This window comes from Salmo trutta, chromosome 13 (genome assembly GCF_901001165.1).
Source record: "Salmo trutta chromosome 13, fSalTru1.1, whole genome shotgun sequence".
In the NCBI taxonomy this organism is placed as follows: Eukaryota; Metazoa; Chordata; class Actinopteri; order Salmoniformes; family Salmonidae; genus Salmo; species Salmo trutta.
The window spans coordinates 32533044-32556651 of record NC_042969.1 but is presented as its reverse complement, the minus strand read 5'-3'; the positions used below and the strand labels follow the sequence as shown (position 1 = coordinate 32556651).

Genomic DNA, 23608 nt, shown 5'->3' with positions numbered 1-23608 from the left:
TGTATATCGTTGTTGCTGATTGGGAGCCATACTTAGGCAGCCTGTTTTCCTTTGGTTTTTGTGGGTCGATAATTTCTGTTTAGTGTTTTGCACCTGATGGAACTGTTCGGTTGTTCTTTTGTTTTGCTTGTCGGATTTAGTGTTCAGTTTTATCATTAAAAATGACGAACACTTACCACGCTGCATTTTGGTCTGATTTCTCCTCCCCTTCATCTGAGGACGACGAAGACCGTTACTCAAGCGTCACTGTCACACCCTGATCTGTTTCACCTTTCTTTGTGATTGTCTCCACCCCCTCCAGGTGTCACCCATCTTCCCCATTATCCCCTGTGTATTTATATCTGTTTTCTCTTTTTGTCTGTTGCCAGTTCGTTTTGTTTCGTCAAGCCTACCAGCGTTTCCCCTCTGCCCGTCTCTCAATTGTTCCTGTTTTCCTAGTTTTCCTGGTGTTGACCATTCTGCCTGCCCTGACCCTGCCTGCCATTCTGTACCCTTGCCCCACCTATCTGGATTACCCCCCTCTGCTTGCCTTGACCTGCTTTTTGCCTGCCCCTGTTTGATTAATAAACTGTTGTTACGTCGACGTTGTCTGCATCTGGGGCACTGCATCCGGGACATAGCTCCCATCTTGATTCATCCTGACCCATCCCGTCAGTTCGTGATGGATGCCAATGCTTCGGGTGTCAGAGATAGGGCTGTCCTGTCCCAGCGTTCTGCCTTGGACCTCAAGCTACATCCCTGCGCCTTCTTCTCCCATCACCTCAACACCATGGAGAACAACTACGATGTGGGGAATCGTGAGCTTCTCGTGGTAAAGATGGCGTTGGAGGAATGGGGGCACTAGCTGGAGGGGGCGGAACATCCGTTCATCGTGTGGACTGACCACCAAGTGCCTCAATTCCAGGCAAGCTAGGTGGGCCCTGCTGTTTACATGGTTCAACTTCTCCCTCGCGTATCAGCTGGGATCCAAGAATGTCAAGCTGGATGCGCTGTCACACTGCTATAGTTCCACGACTACTACCCCGGGAACCCGAGACCATGCTTCCCACTTCGCGCCTGGCGACGGAACTCATCTGGGGAATAGGGAAGCAGGTCCGTGAGGCGCAGCGTTCCCAGCCGAACCCTGGGGGGGCCCTGATAATCGGATGTTCGTTCCTGACGCTGTCCCCTCGTGGTACTGGAGTGGGCCCATTCCTCCAGGCTTGCCTGCCACTCGGGCTCCCGTCAGACCCTGGCTTTTGTGCGACAACGCTTTTGGTGGCCTACCATGTTCCCTGACGTGTCCGCATTTGTCGCCACTTTCACGGTTTGTGCACAGACCAACACTCCTCGGCAAGCTCTGGCTTGTCTCCTCCAACCTCTGCCTGTCCCTCACCGTACCTGGTCTCACATCTCCCTGGACTTTGTCACGGGTCTTCCTCCGCCATCTTGAACGTGGTGAATCGGTTTTCCAAAGCCGCCCAATTTATTCCTCTCCCAAAACTACCCTCTGCCAAAGAGATGGCCCAGCTCATGGTGTAGCACGTCTTCCAGATCCATGGTCTACCAGTAGACATGGTCTCCGACTGGGGTCCTCAGTTCTCCTCCCAGTACTGGAAGGCGTTCTGCACCCTCATTGGGTCGTCGGCCATCCTGTCCTCCGGGTTCCACCCCCAGTCCAACGGCCAGTCGGAGCGAGCCAACCAGACTACTCTGCTCTGCCTGGTCTCTGCCAACCCCACCACCTGGAGCCAGCAGCTTGTGTGGGTTGAATATGCCCACAACACCCTTCCCTGCTCTGCCACGGGCCTATCACCTTTTGAGTGTTCCCTGGGGTATCAGCCCCCGCTCTTCCCTAAGCAGGAAGAAGAGGTCTGCATACCTTCTACCCAGATGTTTGTCCGCCGCTGTCGTCGTACCTGGAGGAGAGCCCGGTCGGCCCTCCTCAAGACCACCTCCAGGTATCGACGACAAGCAGTTCGCCACCGAACCCCGGCTCCCCACTATCGGCTAGGACAGAAAGTATTGCTGTCCACCCAGGATCTGCCCCTCCAGGTTGAATCCCGCAAACTCTCCCCCCGGTTTATCAGCCATTTCCCATCTCCAAAGTCATTAGCCCCTCTGCTGTTCATCTTCTGTTGCCCCGTACCATTCATATACATCCTACCATTCATGTGTCCAGAGTTAAACCAATGTCTCACAGCCCTTTGTCTCCTGTTTCCTCGATTGTTCCTGTTTTCCTAGTTTTCCCAGTGTTGACCATTCTGCCTGCCCTGACCCTGCCTGCCGTCCTGTACCTTTGCTTGCCCTGACCCTGCCTGCCGTCCTGTACCTTTGCCCCATCTATCTGGATTACCACCCTCTGCCTGCCTTGACCTGCTTTTTGCCTAAACAAAACTGTTGTTCCTTCGACGTTGTCTGCATCTGTGTCTTACCTGAAACGTGATAGTCACATCTGGAGGAAACCTGGCACCATCCCTACAGTGAAGCATGGTGGTGGTGGCAGCATCATGCTGTGGGGATATTTTTTTCAGTGGCAGGGACTGGGAGACTTGTCAGGTTCGAGGGAAAGATAAACTGAGAAAAGTACAGAGAGATCCTTGATGAAAACCTGCTCCACAGAGCTCAGGATCTCAGACTGGGGTGAAGGTTCACCTTCCAACAGGACAACAACCCTATCACACAGCCAAGACAATGCAGGAGTGGCTTCGGGACAATTCTCTGAACGTCCTTGAGTGGCCCAGCCAGAGCCCGGAATTGAACCCGATTGAACATCCCTGGAGAGACCTGAAAATAGCTGTGCAGCGACGCTCCCCATCCAACCTGACAGAGCTTGAGAGGACCTGCAGAGAAATGGGAGAAACTCCCTAAATACAGGTGTAGCAAGCTTGTAGCGTCATGCCCAAGAAGACTCAAGGCTGTAATTGCTGCCAATGGTGCTTCAAAGTACTGAGTCTGAATACTTATGTAAATGTGATATTTCCGTTCTTTATTTTTAATACATTTGCTTAAATTTCTAAAAACCTGTTTTGCTTTGTCATTATTGGGTATAGTGTGTCGATTGATGAGGGGAAAAAAACGAATCCATTTTAAAATAAAGGCTATAACTTAACAAAAATGTGGAAAATGTCAAGGCGTCTGAATACTTTCCAAATGTACTGTACATATTTTAATGAATCTTAGTAGGATTGTATACTCAATATAATGATAAAAACATCACAAGATTACACTTATTGACCGAAGTCAAAACAATTAAGACAAGACCCAAATTCAGTTGTACAACACAAATTTTATTAAAACAAAAATATCTTCTCTCATGTTATTGTTCCAGAACTTTTCCAGAATGGCACTGTGTATAGGCAGAACATTGGGCATAGTTGACAGTGGAACAGACGGTGACTATTATATCTCATTGACGCAAACACATGTTCATTTCTTCCTTCTGTTCAACCCTGGCTCATCCATCTTTATCTTAGTTCACCCCTTTCCAACCAAGACTGCATAAAAAAAGCACAAGTCAAAACATTTGACAGTTAAAATCGTATTGGCCTTCCCTTTACTAATCATGCACCCCTAAACCCACAGCATCAGAGTCAATGCCATTGTGATTAACTAACATGGTGATACGCAAAGAAGCAGAAGCGATAGACATATTTCTTAAGTGGAGGAGAAGAGAGAGGGATGACTGGAGGAGAGGAATCATGGCGTTTCATTTGGAGCCCTCTTCAGCTTTCTTCTCCTGCTCGATATCTGTGAGAGAAAGAGAGCGAGGGGGGAGAGAGAGAGAGAGAGAGACTTAGTGATTAGTCTATGTCTTGAACACTGTTGTGATGGATACATGGCATATTGAGTAATCAAACTATCATATATATTTGTTAATCACCTTATCTATTTCAAAACAGGACATCGCAACCCATCCAAAATAGAAGACACTATCAGAAAATGGCAGTACATCATACAGAACGTTAAAATCATGAGTTATCACTGGGCAATAGAACACAGGATGAATCCACGCTCATAAAGAGGGGGGCTGGCTGAGAGGCAGCTTCTGAGACAGATGGTTCCTCTCCTGTCATTGGCTCGTTATCAGCCTGGCTGGCAAAACCGCCAGTCCAATAGTCAAGCATCTTTTATCATGCTATCAACAACCCTCTCGTCAGTCGTCAGGTTTCTACTGTAAATCCTGCTATCAACAACCATCTCATCAGTTGTCAGGTTTCTACTGTAAACCCTGCTATCAACAACCCTCTCGTCAGATTTCTACTGTAAATCCTGCTATCAACAACCCTCTCATCAGGTTTCTACTGTAAATCCTGCTATCAACAACCATCTCGTCAGTTGTCAGGTTTCTACTGAAAATCCTCCTATCAACAACCCTCTCGTCAGGTTTCTACTGTAAATCTTCAAGAGGTGTGTGTGAAGCTGTCTGAGTGAAGCGATATGGTATGTCTGCTGGTAATACTGTATAGCCCTGTCTAAGTTGGTACTTGCCAGGGTTTATGGAAATTGTGCTTTAAGAAATAAAATGGAAGACTACACAATAGAACATGGTAACAGAGTAACTGTCGTTTTAATATTATGACCATGTAATACTGATGTAAATACCTGGTAAATAGAGAAGTGAAAATAGACACCCTAACCAACCAACTTCAATTGGGGGTCAAGATTTCTTTACTAGAGGTTCCTCCCTGCATTGCAGTATTCTCTGTCCTGGGGTGGGGGTTATTGCAGCAGATGTTTCTAGAGCAGTGAACATGCATGATGCTTACTACTGCACTCCCAATCACACCTCTTACCACACTGCTACTGACAGAGAACAACTTGAATATCCACCCATATCACACGGCTACTGACAGAGAACAACTTCAATATCCACCCAAATCACACGGCTACTGACAGAGAACAACTTCAATATCCACCCAAATCACACCTCCTACCACACTGCTACTGACAGAGAACAACTTCAATATCCACCCAAATCACACTGCTACTGACAGAGAACAACTTGAATATCCACCCAACTCACACCTCCTACCACACTGCACTTACAAACATTTATATACATTTCCACACTCTGAGTTTGGAAAAATACTGTGAAATTGTGAAAATGATGATGCCATTTCAGTGTAAGAGCTGTTTGAAAAGACCACCTGAAATGTCAGCCTGTTTTGGTGGGAGTGAGTTTTGGCCTGCCATGGTGACATCACCATGCAGTTAATAGACCAATAAGAAAGAGAGTTCCAAACCCCTCTGCCAATAACAGCTAATGTTCTGTTTTGCGCTCCCCACTCAAAACTTGCAAAATTCTGGCTTGAGAAATTGCTCTTTGCTAAGAAGCTATTTTTGTTTCTTTTTGACCATTTTAACTGAAAACAATCACAATAAGGTGGTTACCCAGAAAAAAAATGGATATTGAGATAAAACAGCTGCGTTGGACCTTTTCAAAATCCACCCAAAACATCTTCCTCCCACTGACTTCAATGATATGTGGCGGCAGGTAGCCTAGTGGTTAGAGGAGAGGAGGCAGGTAGCCTAGTGGTTAGAGGAGAGGGGGCAGGTAGCCTAGTGGTTAGAGGAGGGGCGGCAGGTAGCCTAGTGGTTAGAGGAGAGGAGGCAGGTAGCCTAGTGGTTAGAGGAGAGGGGCAGGTAGCCTAGTGGTTAGAGGAGGCAGGTAGCCTAGTGGTTAGAGGAGAGGGGGCAGGTAGCCTAGTGGTTAGAGGAGGGGCGGCAGGTAGCCTAGTGGTTAGAGGAGAGGGGGCAGGTAGCCTAGTGGTTAGAGGAGAGGAGGCAGGTAGCCTAGTGGTTAGAGGAGAGGAGGCAGGTAGCCTAGTGGTTAGAGGAGGGGCGGCAGGTAGCGTAGTGGTTAGAGGAGAGGAGGCAAGTAGCCTAGTGGTTAGAGGAGGGGCGGCAGGTAGCCTAGTGGTGAGAGGAGAGGAGGCAGGTAGCCTAGTGGTTAGAGGAGGGGCGGCAGGTAGCCTAGTGGTTAGAGGAGAGGAGGCAGGTAGCCTAGTGGTTAGAGGAGGGGCGGCAGGTAGCCTAGTGGTTAGAGGAGGGGCGGCAGGTAGCCTAGTGGTTAGAGGAGGGGCGGCAGGTAGCCTAGTGGTTAGAGGAGAGGGGGCAGGTAGCCTAGTGGTTAGAGGAGGGGAGGCAGGTAGCCTAGTGGTTAGAGGAGAGGAGGCAGGTAGCCTAGTGGTTAGAGGAGGCAGGTAGCCTAGTGGTTAGAGGAGAGGAGGCAGGTAGCCTAGTGGTTAGAGGAGAGGAGGCAGGTAGCCTAGTGGTTAGAGGAGAGGGGGCAGGTAGCCTAGTGGTTAGAGGAGAGGAGGCAGGTAGCCTAGTGGTTAGAGGAGGCAGGTAGCCTAGTGGTTAGAGGAGAGGAGGCAGGTAGCCTAGTGGTTAGAGGAGGGGAGGCAGGTAGCCTAGTGGTTAGAGGAGGGGCGGCAGGTAGCCTAGTGGTTAGAGGAGAGGAGGCAGGTAGCCTAGTGGTTAGAGGAGGGGAGGCAGGTAGCCTAGTGGTTAGAGGAGGGGCGGCAGGTAGCCTAGTGGTTAGAGGAGAGGAGGCAGGTAGCCTAGTGGTTAGAGGAGGGGCGGCAGGTAGCCTAGTGGTTAGAGGCGGGGCGGCAGGTAGCCTAGTGGTTAGAGGAGGGGAGGCAGGTAGCCTAGTGGTTAGAGGAGGCAGGTAGCCTAGTGGTTAGAGGAGAGGAGGCAGGTAGCCTAGTGGTTAGAGGAGAGGGGGCAGGTAGCCTAGTGGTTAGAGGAGAGGAGGCAGGTAGCCTAGTGGTTAGAGGAGGCAGGTAGCCTAGTGGTTAGAGGAGGCAGGTAGCCTAGTGGTTAGAGGAGGCAGGTAGCCTAGTGGTTAAAGGAGGCAGGTAGCCTAGTGGTTAGAGGAGGCAGGTAGCCTAGTGGTTAGAGGAGGCAGGTAGCCTAGTGGTTAGAGCGTTGGACTAGTAACCGAAAGGTTACATCCCCAAGCTGACAAGGTAAAAATATATGTCGTTCTGCCCCTGAACAAGGCACCATTCCTAGGCCGTCATCGAAAATAAGCATTTGTTCTTAACTGACTTGTCTAATTAAATAAAGGTAAAATTAAAGAAACAAAGTGTATGAAGTTTGAGATGTGGGCATGCAGTATCTCAGGTTAGGATTGGATCAGGACAGATAGAGGCCACATGCCACCATATTCCCTTTAAAATGCTGTACTTTTGACCAGAGCTGGGCACTCACTATGTAGGGATAAGGGTTCCATTTGGGACGCAACCAGAGAAAGGAGGAATCAGGGAGTATCTGATGGAGGGGAGTGATAAGAATCCGTTTGTGTTGATGAGGCTGCTGACATGGTGACCGCTCAACTCCTCTCTTCCTGCTTCTCTGTCACGTCACTCCCTGTCTGACCTATGGCTTTCAGCCTAGTCCACCCTGTCTGACCTATGGCTTTCAGCCTAGTCCACCCTGTCTGACCTATGGCTTTCAGCCTAGTCCACCCTGTCTGAACTAAGACCTCTTTAGGTTTGCACTAAACCCATCACTAGTACACTCCCTTTCTGCACCAGAAGGCAGCCTCTCCTCCTAACTGCACTAAGACTGCGTCTCCAATGCAGCTTGACTGCAAAGCTCAATGCACAGGCCCCAAAAGCCGAGCTTTATATGACTACTCTGCATAATGTTATTAATACCAAAGAAATAACTGGTGGCTGCCAGGCCTCAGAGCCACTAAAATATAATCATGGTTCTGCAACGCAGCTGGATAGCAGTCAGACAAGTGTGTACTTGATAACTGGAATGCACTGGGCATAACTGTAGAAATGTAACCTACGGTAAGTGTTCTTAACAGTGTTGTACTATTGCTGGATGGTGAAGATTTACCCTCTACTTTACATACAGTCAAATAAAGAGAAACTACACATTACTAACACTACAGTAGAAGGGCACTAACACACTATAGCTGAAGGGCACTAACACACTATAACTGAAGGGCACTAACACTACAGTAGAAGGGCACTAACACACTACTAACACTACAGTTGAAGGGCACTAAAACACTATAGCTGAAGGGCACTAATACTACAGTAGAAGGGCACTAACACACTACTAACACTACAGTTGAAGGGCACTAACACACTATAGCTGAAGGGCACTAACACTACAGTAGAAGGGCACTAACACACTACTAACACTACAGTTGAAGGGCACTAACACACTATAGCTGAAGGGCACTAACACTACAGTAGAAGGGCACTAACACACTACTAACACTACAGTTGAAAGGCACTAACACACTACTAACACTACAGTTGAAGGGCACTAACACACTACAGTAGAAAAGCACTAACACTATTTACACTACAGTTGAAGGGCACTAACACACTACTAACACTACAGTAGAAGGTCACTAACACTATTTACACTACAGTTGAAGGGCACTAACACACTACTAACACTACAGTTGAAGGGCACTAACACACTACTAACACTACAGTTGAAGGGCACTAACACACTACTAACACTACAGTTGAAGGGCACTAACACACTACTAACACTACAGTTGAAGGGCACTAACACACTACTAACACTACAGTTGAAGGGCACTAACACACTACTAACACTACAGCTGAAGGGCACTAACACACTACAGTAGAAGGGCACTAACACACCACTAACACTACAGTTGAAGGGCACTAACACACTACAGTAGAAGGGCACTAACACACTACTAACACTACAGTTGAAGGGCACTAACACACTACTAACACTACAGTAGAAGGGCACTAACACACTACTAACACTACAGTTGAAGGGCACTAACACACTACTAACACTACAGTTGAAGGGCACTAACACACTACAGTTGAAGGGCACTAACACACTACTAACACTACAGTTGAAGGGCACTAACACACTACTAACACTACAGTTGAAGGGCACTAACACACTACTAGACACTACAGTAGAAGGGCACTAACGCACTACAGTTGAAGGGCACTAATACACTACAGTAGAAGGGCACTAACACACTACTAACACTACAGTAGAAGGGCACTAACACACTACTAACACTACAGTTGAAGGGCACTAACACACTACTAGACACTACAGTTGAAGGGCACTAACACACTACTAGACACTACAGTAGAAGGGCACTAACACACTACAGTAGAAGGGCACTAACACACTACTAACACTACAGTTGAAGGGCACTAACATACTACAGTAGAAGGGCACTAACACACTACTAGACACTACAGTAGAAGGGCACTAACACACTACTAGACACTACAGTAGAAGGGCACTAACACACTACAGTAGAAGGGCACTAACACACTACTAGACACTACAGTTGAAGGGCACTAACACACTACTAGACACTACAGTAGAAGGGCACTAACACACTACAGTAGAAGGGCACTAACACACTACTAACACTACAGTTGAAGGGCACTAACATACTACAGTAGAAGGGCACTAACACACTACTAACATTACAGTTGAAAGGCACTAACACACTACAGTAGAAGGGCACTAACACACTACTAACACTACAGTTGAAGGGCACTAACACACTACTAACACTACAGTTGAAGGGCACTAACATACTACAGTAGAAGGGCACTAACACACTACTAACATTACAGTTGAAAGGCACTAACACACTACAGTAGAAGGGCACTAACACACTACTAACACTACAGTTGAAGGGCACTAACACACTACTAACACTACAGTTGAAGGGCACTAACACACTACAGTAGAAGGGCACTAACACACTACTAGACACTACAGTTGAAGGGCACTAACACACTACTAGACACTACAGTAGAAGGGCACTAACACACTACAGTAGAAGGGCACTAACACACTACTAACACTACAGTTGAAGGGCACTAACATACTACAGTAGAAGGGCACTAACACACTACTAACATTACAGTTGAAAGGCACTAACACACTACAGTAGAAGGGCATTAACACACTACTAACACTACAGTTGAAGGGCACTAACACACTACTAACACTACAGTTGAAGGGCACTAACACACTACTAACACTACAGTTGAAGGGCACTAACACACTACAGTAGAAGGGCACTAACACACTACTAACACTACAGTTGAAGGGCACTAACACACTACTAACACTACAGTTGAAGGGCACTAACACACTACTAACACTACAGTTGAAGGGCACTAACACACTACAGTTGAAGGGCACTAACACACTACTAACACTACAGTTGAAGGGCACTAACACACTACTAACACTACAGTTGAAGGGCACTAACACACTACTAACACTACAGTTGAAGGGCACTAACACACTACAGTTGAAGGGCACTAACACACTACTAGACACTACAGTTGAAGGGCACTAACACACTACTAGACACTACAGTAGAAGGGCACTAACACACTACAGTAGAAGGGCACTAACACACTACTAACACTACAGTTGAAGGGCACTAACATACTACAGTAGAAGGGCACTAACACACTACTAACATTACAGTTGAAAGGCACTAACACACTACAGTAGAAGGGCACTAACACACTACTAACACTACAGTTGAAGGGCACTAACACACTACTAACACTACAGTAGAAGGGCACTAACACACTACAGTTGAAGGGCACTAACACACTACTAACACTACAGTTGAAGGGCACTAACACACTACTAACACTACAGTTGAAGGGCACTAACACACAACTAACACTACAGTTGAAGGGCACTAACACACTACAGTTGAAGGGCACTAACACTATTTACACTACAGTTGAAGGGCACTAACACACTACTAACACTACAGTTGAAGGGCACTAACACACTACAGTAGAAGGGCACTAACACACTACTAACACTACAGTTGAAGGGCACTAACACACTACTAACACTACAGTTGAAGGGCACTAACACACTACAGTTGAAGGGCACTAACACACTACTAACACTACAGTTGAAGGGCACTAACACACTACTAACACTACAGTTGAAGGGCACTAACACACAACTAACACTACAGTTGAAGGGCACTAACACACTACAGTTGAAGGGCACTAACACTATTTACACTACAGTTGAAGGGCACTAACACACTACTAACACTACAGTTGAAGGGCACTAACACACTACAGTAGAAGGGCACTAACACACTACTAACACTACAGTTGAAGGGCACTAACACACTACTAACACTACAGTTGAAGGGCACTAACACACTACTAACACTACAGTTGAAGGGCATTAACACACTACTAACACTACAGTTGAAGGGCACTAACACACTACTAGACACTACAGTTGAAGGGCACTAACACACTACAGTTGAAGGGCACTAACACACTACTAGACACTACAGTAGAAGGGCACTAACACACTACAGTAGAAGGGCACTAACACACTACTAACACTACAGTTGAAGGGCACTAACACACTACAGTAGAAGGGCACTAACACACTACAGTAGAAGGGCACTAACACTACAGTTGAAGGGCACTAACACACTACTAACACTACAGTTGAAGGGCACTAACACACTACTAACACTACAGTTGAAGGGCACTAACACACAACTAACACTACAGTTGAAGGGCACTAACACACTACTAACACTACAGTAGAAGGGCACTAACATACTACAGTAGAAGGGCACTAACACACTACTAACATTACAGTTGAAAGGCACTAACACTACAGTAGAAGGGCACTAACACACAACTAACACTACAGTTGAAGGGCACTAACACACTACTAACACTACAGTAGAAGGGCACTAACACACTACTAACACTACAGTAGAAGGGCACTAACACACTACTAACACTACAGTAGAAGGGCACTAACACACTACTAACACTACAGTAGAAGGGCACTAACACACTACTAACATTACAGTAGAAGGGCACTAACACACTACTAACATTACAGTTGAAAGGCACTAACACACTACTAACACTACAGTTGAAGGGCACTAACACACTACTAACACTACAGTTGAAGGGCACTAACACACTACAGTTGAAGGGCACTAACACACTACTAACACTACAGTTGAAGGGCATTAACACACTACAGTAGAAGGGCACTAACACACTACTAACACTACAGTTGAAGGGCACTAACACACTACAGTAGAAGGGCACTAACACACTACTAACATTACAGTTGAAGGGCACTAACACACTACTAACATTACAGTTGAAAGGCACTAACACACTACTAACACTACAGTTGAAGGGCACTAACACACTACAGTAGAAGGGCACTAACACACTACTAACATTACAGTTGAAGGGCACTAACACACTACTAACACTACAGTTGAAGGGCACTAACACACTACTAACATTACAGTTGAAGGGCACTAACACACTACTAACACACTACAGTTGAAGGGCACTAACACACTACTAACACTACAGTAGAAGGGCACTAACACACTACTAACACTACAGTTGAAGGGCACTAACACACTAACACACTACAGTTGAAGGGCACTAACACACTACTAACACTACAGTTGAAGGGCACTAACACACTACAGTTGAAGGGCACTAACACACTACTAACACTACAGTAGAAGGGCACTAACACACTACTAACACTACAGTTGAAGGGCATTAACACACTACTAACACTACAGTTGAAGGGCATTAACACACTACTAACACTACAGTTGAAGGGCACTAACACACTACTAACACTACAGTTGAAGGGCACTAACACACTACAGTAGAAGGGCACTAACACACTACTAACACTACAGTTGAAGGGCATTAACACACTACTAACACTACAGTAGAAGGGCACTAACACACTACTAACACTACAGTTGAAGGGCATTAACACACTACTAACACTACAGTTGAAGGGCACTAACACACTACTAACACTACAGTTGAAGGGCACTAACACACTACAGTTGAAGGGCACTAACACACTACTAACACTACAGTAGAAGGGCACTAACACACTACTAACACTACAGTTGAAGGGCATTAACACACTACTAACACTACAGTAGAAGGGCACTAACACACTACTAACACTACAGTTGAAGGGCATTAACACACTACTAACACTACAGTTGAAGGGCACTAACACACTACTAACACTACAGTTGAAGGGCACTAACACACTACTAACACTACAGTTGAAGGGCACTAACACACTACAGTTGAAGGGCACTAACACACTACTAACACTACAGTAGAAGGGCACTAACACACTACTAACACTACAGTAGAAGGGCACTAACACACTACTAACACTACAGTAGAAGGGCACTAACACACTACTAACAGTTACAGGGTGGGGCAGACGTAGGGGTATGAGCAATAAGGGGAGGAGACAGGTTAGGAGACAGGACAGGAAAGGAGACTGGGTAGGAGATAGGTAGGAGGGTAGGAGAAACATACCCTCCTTGGTTGGCAGGGTGTTCTTCTCAGCTGTATTGGTCTTCTTTAGACACTTCTTGTCAAAGGTCTCCACTCCCTGCTTCACTGGGTTGTTGTCGCCCATCTTAGATGATGTCTGAGGGAGAAAGAGTCAGAATGTAAATGTCAAGAGAGAGAGAGAGATAGAGAGAGTCCTTTGACAAATATGTAATCTAGAATACAGGTGAGTGGATGCAGGTGAATCCAGCCACACCCACCTTACCTCACACTCATACATACATACACACACGTATAATCCAGACTCTCTAGCTAGTTACGTAATTCAGTTACTTGAATCAACACACACTCCCACGACTTTACCATTCACCATCTAACAAAGGAGAACAAATAGCCAGGAGAGAGCTGTTCTTATGGCGTTATGTTACCCAAGCACTCAGGTCTGCTGCAATGCACTGGTTCTAGTATACAGGAACTCATAACTGTACTTTCTGGTTCAGAGAGAGAGGCTGCACAAAGAGCATATTGGGATGGAAGAATGGCATTCTCAAAATCTATGAAAGGATGTGAATGAATGAACCTACATGCATTAGGATGTTAAGGTGCTACTTCCTAGTCTTTTAGATCTGTGTAGACCTGTAGTCTACTCATTAAAACACAAATACAATTCTTAACATACTAATATAAAGTATACACTGCCCTTCCAAGCAAAAAGGCAGTAACTGCTCATTTGGTCTACAATTAGTTCATGTCATTTTTGCTACATTAAATACATGCTTAATCATGTGTACAAGTATCCTGCCTCTATTGTATTGTGTTTTGGAGAAAATGGTGGTCATGTTAGCAGTAACTGCACAAAGTTACTGTGAAACCAAGGTAAATAAAATCCCTTTTTCTCAGTTCCACGCTATGAGCAGTTACTGACTTTTTGCTTGGTAGGGCAGTACATTGCAGTGCGATTTCACATGCAAGGGCCAATGGTGTATCATGTTCCACCTCCACACACTGGTGCTTTATTTGAACAAATATTTAATTTATACTTCCACAAACGCAGAACTCAAAAACGGTCTCATGATCTGCTTGCAGGCAGACCTTATCTAGGTTCCCGTGAGTGCAATAGCTGGGTGTGACGTTTTTTTTTTTTTTTTCTGTCAACCGCACAGATTCATTCATAGGTGTCAACGCCATCTGCAGTAAAATTCTCTAATTTGACGGATCTGTCATGTTAAGGCATATTGAGCTCACTGTTAGAATATGTTTTTAATCATAAACGGCACCCCAATGAACCGCCAAACCAAAAGGCTGACTGTAGGCTGGAAGCATGTCAACCGTCAGCATCACATGCATTGATTGGGCTTTAGGTAACAGTGCGACAACTGAAAACAAGAAATGTACTCGGAATGTCATCACACCAAGGCCTGTAACTATGATATAGATAGAGCCATGATGACAATTCGTCTAACCTAACCATACAATAATGAAACACAGACACGTTAAATAGCCTAGTTGGCAAAGGAATGCTGTAGGGGGTGCAGGTGCGTTAAATGCATGCATTGTAGAACTGTCAACACAGCAACAACAAAAAATCCTTAAAAAGCCTAACACTAAATCATATCGCCTAATGATAACAAATAATATATAGCCTACTCTTTACTGACAATCAAATAATATATAGCCTACTCTTTACTGACAATCAAATAATATATAGCCTACTCTTTACTGACAATCAAATACAACCGTCCCTTCCTTCCTTCCGTCTTCTATTTTTTTATAATTGCATAATAACACGACCGCCCATCAGAATAACGTTTTTAGGCTATGATGGCAACATAAGGTGGCATCCATAAACTAACGAACACATAGAGGGAGACAGCGATATGGAATTTAAATCATTTATATACTAAAGCTACCAATATTTACCTGGTGCGATGATGTGCGGTGAGAATGTCCGTTACAGGTACTACGTCAGGGTGTATGTAGTGTGCATATGTGTAGGACAAACGGTTTAAATAGGGAAAGCGCACCCTTTTTTTTTACACCAACTAGACACCAATCTGAGCTACGCCATTGGCCCAATCCATCCAGAGGAGGGATAACATTGGCCAGGTTAAATCCATGATTTGAGATGTTGAGGGGGACAATGTTGTGCAGCGTTCATTTGATAAATCCGACAGTGATACCACAACGCCACCTTGTGGATACATAGAGCACAGCCCACAGGTCCAGAGTTGAGTGGAGGGCAATGCAAGAATCTTCATCATATAAAGTTCATTATAAACTGGGTGGTTCCAGTCCTGAATGCTGATTGGCTGACCGCTGTGGTATATGAGACCGTATACCACGGGTATGACAAAACATGTATTTTTACTGCTCTAATTACTTTAGTAACTACTTTATAATAGCTATAAGGCACCTCTGGGGTTTGTGGTATATTGCCAATATACCACGGCTAATGGCTGTATCCAGGCACTCTGCAATGCGTCGTGCCTAAGAACAGCCCTTAGCCGTGGTATATTCGCCATATACCACACCCCCTCGTAACTTATTGCTTAAGTATAAAGTGCATACACATATTCAGAATAACCTGCAAAGAGAAACTCAAGTGTGGTTTGATAAAACATGTATTAATGCTCAGGCATGTCATGTCATAATGCAGCCTTGTGGATCAACACTGTGTGGTACTTACAGTATATGTTCTCTGATGTCAAAATATTATCATTCAAGTATTCCTCTCAGAGTAGAATATAATAAATTAGAATAGAATAGATATACTTTATAGTCCATTTTGTGAGAAACGGACATTGGTAATGGTATCCAATTAAGTATAAGACAATAGAAGGGTAGACCTTTACTGAGTGATACATATCGTATTTGATTGATATGCAGTTGTTGGTTGAAATATTATCAAGGACCTGTTGACGAACCTTGACAGAGCACCGTGAACATAAATGGATCTCCTAGGCTCCGATACATTCCTGACTTAAAAAAAATAGGAAACAGTGAGGCACCTGAAAGAAATAGAACCATTTAACATCATTGAACAGTCATCTTTTGACTCATAAAAACCTGATATCAGAGATACAGTACAAATGTTAGTAAATGTTTAATGGCTGTCCCTCTTCACTTTTCTCAAAAATACAATTCATATCTGTAAAATAAAAATGTAAAGTTGTACTTTTCACTTTTTTAAACATTTAATAAAATGTGTATGGTCTGACTAATAGTGGTGCACAACGGCACCATCCCTGAGAACATGCTGCATCCCTGAACAGAACAGATCCAGAAGACATCAGCATTCAACGCCCTAAAAGGTAGTGCACTACAAAGGGAATAGAGTGACATTTGGGACGCAGAGACCCCTTTCATGACTGGAGCAATGAGGTGTGGTGTTTCAGTTTGCGGAGCGTCTCTGCAGCTTGTCGTAGATGGCTGTGTTGATTCCCCAGTTGATACAGCTCCTGAGGATAACCAGGGAACCCCCGTGGTACAGCAGATGGACGCTCCTCTTCAGCCAACCTTCCCACAGTGCCTTCCAGCTCTGCCTCACCCCCGCTACCTCACCCCCCAGCCCAGCCTGCATGTTTAACACCAGCATAGACAGAGGATGTAGGGGCAGGCTGATCACCACACTAATCACAATTCCTGTCAGGAAGGATGAGACTGTAGGAGGAAGCTTCTCCCTCAGAGCAGCACTGACGGGGTCCTTCAGGCCGAAGTAGCCGAAGTAGATGCAGCGTCCCAGGGGGTTATGGGCCAGTATGGGGATGAAGGCTCTGTAGTACCCCGTCCCCAGCCTCTCTCCTCCCAGACAGGCCAGCACACTCCTCAGGGTGGGCAGGCTGCGGTCGTTGCCCCCGTTCTGCAACACATTCTGCACATGCTCAAACGGCGTGAACACCAAGGCCTCCACCACGCCCGTGCCGAGCCCAGCCACAGCTGGTAACGCGGAGAGAGGGATGACACTGCAGGGGTTGGTGAAGGAGAGAGGGTGAAGGAAAGTGCAATATAGCCCAGATATCAGTGTCCCGTTCAGGGTTCTCATCAGTAGAATGGGCACCACCACCTTTAGAGCTTCAGGAAACCCTCCTTCCTGAGTTGGCCTATAGCCTGACTGACTACGGTGCTGTGAAACTGCTGGCGGAACACAGTCTTGTTGACAGGGAATATGTCGAGAGTGGACACCAGGTTGGAAGTCCCACCATGCAGAAAGCTGAGGGGACAAACCATTCTGTCCTCTTTGTTGTCTTGGTTGTCTTGGTTATCTCCAGGATCCCGCCCTATCACTCTGACAGATGAGAGAAGCACCATATTATAGAGAGACAGCTGGATGCAGACTAGTTAAATGGACAATACAATCATAAAAATATAGCTTAGAATAATATTCTATTTTAATATATGAATAATAAACACATTAATAAACTCTTGATAACACTGCACAATTCAACAATCCCTTTACAATAATAATAGCTTGTGGGACTATCTTTCAACTTGCTCATCAGCTATATGCCCTAATGAATCACTTCTATGATGAATTACACCTAAGAGAATTAAAACATGCATTGAGAAACAGTTTAAAGAATACATTTTAACCTACTTACCAGAACACCGAAAAGGATTTAATTAGCCTACAGATGATTATCTCATTTTATAGCCTAGCCCTAGTTAGATATGTGCAATCTGGTCACAGAGCATTTCGTATTATTATGTACACATAAATCCAAGAAATTACATTTAGTATGATATGTTACATTTCATAAGGTATGTATTCATTTGTGGATTTCCACCACCCATTCTGTATGTTATGTTACGAATTACAATTTGTTTTATATTGTAACAACCCGCGGTTTATAAGCGCGGATATCGACTCTGCCGCTTGAGCATGCTTATGGGGCACAGTCAATAGCGTGCTGGACTTCGGGCTAGAAGGCAGAGAGTTCGAGACCTGCTCCCTGCTGTTTCATTACAATATGTTACACATTTTCTAAACTTACAATATGTTACGAATTTGCAATACATACTCTGTTACGAATTTTCAAAATGTATGATATGTTACGAATTTTAGCTAAGTGTCTAGGTGGCTAATGTTAGCTAGCTGGCTAATGTTAGCTAGGCTAGGGGTTAGGGTTAAGTTAAGGAATTAGGTTAAAGTGTTCAGGTTAAATGTATGACTAAAAAGTAGTAAGTAGTTAAATTTGCTAATTAGCTAAAATGCTAAAGTTGCCCATGATAAGATTCGAATTCGCAACCTTTGGGTTTCTAAACATTTGCTTTATGCGCCCACCCATTCACACTGACCAACCATCCTACTTTTGTTCTGGCCTTAAGTAACCATGTCTTATGTAACCATACCAAAGGTAACATACTGCATCACACTAATTTGAATTTCCGTATTTATATTTACTATGTTATGTCTAGTCTATGAGACCAGGCTGTGCAAATCCGCCACAAGCACTTACAAGAAATCCCCCAGTGGTGGAAAAAGGATCCAATTGTCATTCTAGAGCAAAAGTAAAGATACCATAATAGGAAACGACTCAAGTAAAAGTGAAAGTTGCCCAGTACAATCCCACTTGAGTAAAAGTCTAAAACGACTTGGTTTTAAATATACTTCAGTATCAAAAGTAAAAGTATAAATCGTTTCAAATTCCATATATTAAGCAAACTAGACAGCACCATATTCTAGGTTTTATTTTATTTACGGATAGCCAGGGGCACACTCCAACACTCAGACATAATTTACAAACGAAGCATGTGTTTAGTGAGTCCACCAGATCAGAGACAGTAGTGATGACCAGGGTTGATAAGTGTGTGAATTAGACCATTTTCATGTCCTGCTAAGCATTCAAAATGTAACGAGTACTTCTGGGAGTAAGGGAAAATTTATGGAGTAAAAAGTACATAATTGTCTTTATAAACGTAGTGAAGTAAAAGTGAAAATTGTCAAAGTAATGTACAGATACCCCGAAAATGTATTTTTACTTAAGGTCTCGGTCTTGATTCGAAAAACTCTACATGATCAGTTTCCATTCAGTCAGCGCATCAAACCGATTCACCGGGATAAATATATACACTCCTTTCTTGAAACATTAATATCTTAACAGCCTTTATATTTATTTATAGTCTTTCAGAGTGTGACAGCCAGGTTCATGATCCTGAAAGGACAGCAACCGTAATACCAGCGCACTCATGTAGGAGTGCACTTCTTGTAAAACACAGTGGTGTAGTGGAGGGTATACGCAAGTATAAACCGACTCGACTACGCCTAAGATAATGAATGGAAAATATATACTAATTACAATATGTGTAGTATAGGGTTAAGAATAATTCATTACAACACCGACAGGAAATAACGGTGTAGGGAGCACTGCTGTTGTCATTACGGGTTGAGGGGTTCACGCCCTTTCTAGAATTACCATTGAATGAATTTCTTCGACCGGTCTCCGTCGATTGGAGAGCATCACAAATCAATCAATGTCCGGCAGGGAGCGTTTATCACAGAAATCCGGATTGTTGGCTGATCTCGCAATTGTAAATGACAACTTGTTCTCAACTAGCCTACCTGGTTAAATAAAGGTGAAATAAAATACATTCAAAAATCCACCGCATCCGCCTATGTCGCACTTTCACATCTGCGGTGAAAGGTGAACAGAGCAATGGAGGTGTGTGTCAGACCATGAGACATCCAGAAAAAAGGTGTCCAAACAATTTGGGCAACAATTTGGGCAACACACTAATATGACCCCTCTATGGAAAGATGAGACTCTCACGAACACCTACATGTTTTGCTTTAAGACTCATCTGAAGGTCCCGGTACCAGTTCTAAAAAAAACGAATGGAAGTATACTATATATGGAGACTGTTAGCACCAAAAATACATGTTTAAAAAAACAATAATGTGTCCCAATCTTTATCTCTCAGATATAGGACAGACTTCAGAACAAACTTCCAGGACAGACTTCAGAACAAACTTCCTTTAGATTAGCAGTAAGGCCAAATTGTTGTATACTTCAATGGGTCTTAAATTAAAAATTGTACTTGGCATGACCTTTAAACAATTATATATACAGTAGTTTATAAGCCCCCCCGCTTAGACTCATATAGGTTAAATATGCCACTGGAGCTCCTGTACCAGCAGTAAGCTGTGGTATGAGACTACACCCACAACTGAAGTGTGTACAGTACTGATAACTTGTCATTATGAATTAGCCTATACTGTTATAAATGTTATGAATCACATAGCCTACTATGCAACTGTAGCCTGTATAGTCACTGGAATGTTACCAGCAGCAGACGCCTAATAAACAAACCAGAATCCAGGCTTCATTCGTTTTCACCATCTCTTTAATAAGATCACATTCAGCCATCAGATATTTGGTGCACTGATTCATCTTATGCTAAACAGAATATAAGCACATACATAAAACTTTAAAGTCAGACAGATACCACTTTTTTGAGAGTTTATTATACAAATGTTATTGAAAAAAAATGAAGTAAATAAAAGGTAAAATAGCAGATAGACTTGTGTTTTCTAGGAAGCTCCATCCTGCAGAGCTAAAACCTCCAGCTAAAAACCAACAGCTTCTAGACAACTTCAAAACAACAACCTCGAAGAGCAAAACCTGCCTCCTCTGCACCCACACTGAGAGAATGATTCCCAATAGTCTTAAGAGAGGCAATCCGCGATTTAGGTTAAGGTTAACAGCTGAGGGATGGGGTTGAAGGACTCTACCCACTCAAATTCCTAGACAGAGCTAGGGATGCAGGTCATGTAAGAGGCATTTATACGTTAAATTCTTCAAGAATCAGTGGCTATATATAATTAATTTAGAAGACCAAAAATAGAAGTATGAATCCTGGATTGCCCCTTTAAAATACTTAAATCTCTACAGACTATGTTGAATCACCCAGAGGAACATCAGTGGCACTGTAAACTATAGCTCATTCTGATTCACTTAACTTACTAGGACCTCATCTTTCAAACTGATCAAATTAAATGACCAAAATAATAAAATACCTGAAGCACAGGAGGTTGGTGGCACCTTAATTGGGGAGGATGGGCTCGTGGTAATGACTGGAGTGGAATTGGTGGAATGGTATCAAATAGATCCAACATGTTTTCCAGGTGTTTGATGCCATTCCATTTGTTCCGTTCCGGCCATTATTATGAGGCGTTCTCCCATCAGCAGCCTCCACTGACCTGAAGTCAGTCAATATCCAACCATCTATCTCACCCTCTTTTTGTAGCATAGCAGAAGTACTGTAACAGCATTATTATGAAGAGGAGGAGAATGTTCACATTAGGTAAAGACGTGTATGTAGGTATGTATGTATGTATGTATGTATGCCCACTTAAAATAAATAATCAAAGCTTACCTTTTTCCCCCCCTGATAGACATTGCACCCTACTCCCAATACAGTGCACTACTTTTGACCAGGGCCCGTATGGCACTTGTCAAAATAAGTTCAATATGTAGGAAAAGGGTGTCATTTGGGATGCTACCACTGTTTAGGGGAGAGAGAGAGAGAGAGACTCAAAATGAACGTGTTATTAATAATCATTGATCCTACTAATTGTAATTATTACATGGTTTGTTAGCATTAGCAGCAGAGTGTTGCTAATATAATGGTTGTGTTTTAGAGGTCGACCGATTAATCGGAATGGCCGATTAATTAGGGCCGATTTCAAGTTTTCATAACAATCGGTAATCTGTATTTTTGGCCACCGATTTGACGATTTTCAAAAAATTGTACACCTTTATTTAACTTGGCAAGTCAGATTAAGAACACATTCTTATTTTCAATGACGGCCTAGAAACGGGGATTAACTGCCTTGTTCAGGGGGGATTCGTTTTTGCAACCTTCTGGTTACTAGTCCAACGCTCGAACCACCTGCCTTACATTGCACTCCACAAGGAGCCTGCATGGCAGGCTGACTACCTGTTACGCGAGGGCAGCAAGAAGCCAAGGTAAGTTGCTAGCTAGCATTAAACTTATCTTATAAAAAAACTATCAATCTTAACATAACTACACATGGTTGATGATATTACTAGTTTATCTAACGTGTCCTGCGTTGCATATAATCGATGAGGTGCCTGTTAATTTCTCATCGAATCACAGCCTACTTCGACAAACAGGTGATGATTTAACAAGCGCATTTGCGAAAAAAAGCACTGTCGTTGCACCAATGTACCTAACCATAAACATCAATGCCTTTCTTTAAAATCAATACACAAGTATATATTTTTAAACCTGCATATTTAGTTAATATTGCCTGCTAACATGAAATTGTGTCACTGCTCTTGCGTTCATTGCCTGGCTCGTTGCGAACTAATTTGCCAGAATTTTACGTAATTATGACATACCATTGAAGGTTGTGCAATGCAACAGGAATATTTAGACTTAGGGATGCCACCCGTTAGATAAAATACGGACCGGTTCCGTATTTCACTGAAAGAAAAAAACTTTTTGTTTTCGAGATGATAGTTTCCGGATTCGACCATATTAATGACCTTAGGCTCGTATTTCTGTGTGTTTATTATATTATAATTAAGTCTATGATTTGATAGAGCAGTCTGACTGAGCGGTGGTAGGCAGCAGCAGGCTCGTAAGCATTCATTCAAACAGCACTTTCGTGCGTTTTGCCAGCAGCTCTTCGCAATGCATTGCGCTGTTTATGACTTCAAGCCTGTCTACTCCCAAGATTAGGCTGGTGTAACCGATGTGAAATGGCTAGCTAGTTAGTGGGTGCGCGCTAATAGCGTTTCAAACATCACTCGCTCTGAGACTTGGAGTAGTTGTTCCCCTTGCTCTGCATGGGTAACGCTGCTTCGAGGGTGGCTTTTGTCGATGTGTTCCTGGTTCGAGCCCAGGTAGGAGCGAGGAGAGGGACGGAAGCTATACTGTTACACTGGCAATACTAAAGTGCCTATAAGAACATCCAATAGTCAAAGGTATATGAAATACAAATCGTATAGAGAGAAATATTCCTATAATAACTACAACCTAAAACTTCTTAACTGGGAATATTGAAGACTCATGTTAAAAGGAACCACCAGCTTTCATATGTTCCCATGTTCTGAGCAAGGAACTTAAACGTTAGCTTTCTTACATGGCACATATTACACTTTTACTTTCTTCTCCAACACCTTGTTTTTGCATTATTTAAACCAAATTGAACATGTTTCATTATTTATTTGAGGCTAAATTGATTTTGTTGATGTATTATATTAAGTTAAAATAAGTGTTCA

General features: G+C 43.7%; 1 protein-coding gene and 1 pseudogene across 1 annotated transcript; both read right to left on the bottom strand.

Annotated features, from left to right (window-relative positions):
- Window positions 1–3248: 3248 nt before the first annotated feature.
- On the bottom strand, window positions 3249–15438 carry tmsb1 (thymosin beta 1). Its single transcript, XM_029771858.1, has 3 exons — window positions 15282–15438; window positions 13386–13500; window positions 3249–3729 (listed from the first exon to the last, which is right to left on the bottom strand). The coding sequence occupies exons 2-3, from the start codon at window positions 13486–13488 to the stop codon at window positions 3689–3691; spliced, it is 144 nt and encodes a 47-aa protein (XP_029627718.1). The 5' UTR covers window positions 13489–13500; window positions 15282–15438; the 3' UTR covers window positions 3249–3688.
- A 1314-nt stretch (window positions 15439–16752) lies between these two features.
- Window positions 16753–19911, bottom strand: LOC115206758 (solute carrier family 25 member 53-like; annotated as a pseudogene).
- Window positions 19912–23608: the final 3697 nt, after the last annotated feature.

Coding starts and splice junctions, on each gene's coding strand:
- tmsb1 (XM_029771858.1), bottom strand. CDS start 13,488: ATGGGCGACAACAACCCAGTGAAGCAGGGAGTGGAGACCTTTGACAAG. Junction 3,730..13,385: donor CACCCTGCCAACCAAGGAGG/GTATGTTTCTCC, acceptor TTTCTCTCACAG/ATATCGAGCAGGAGAAGAAA.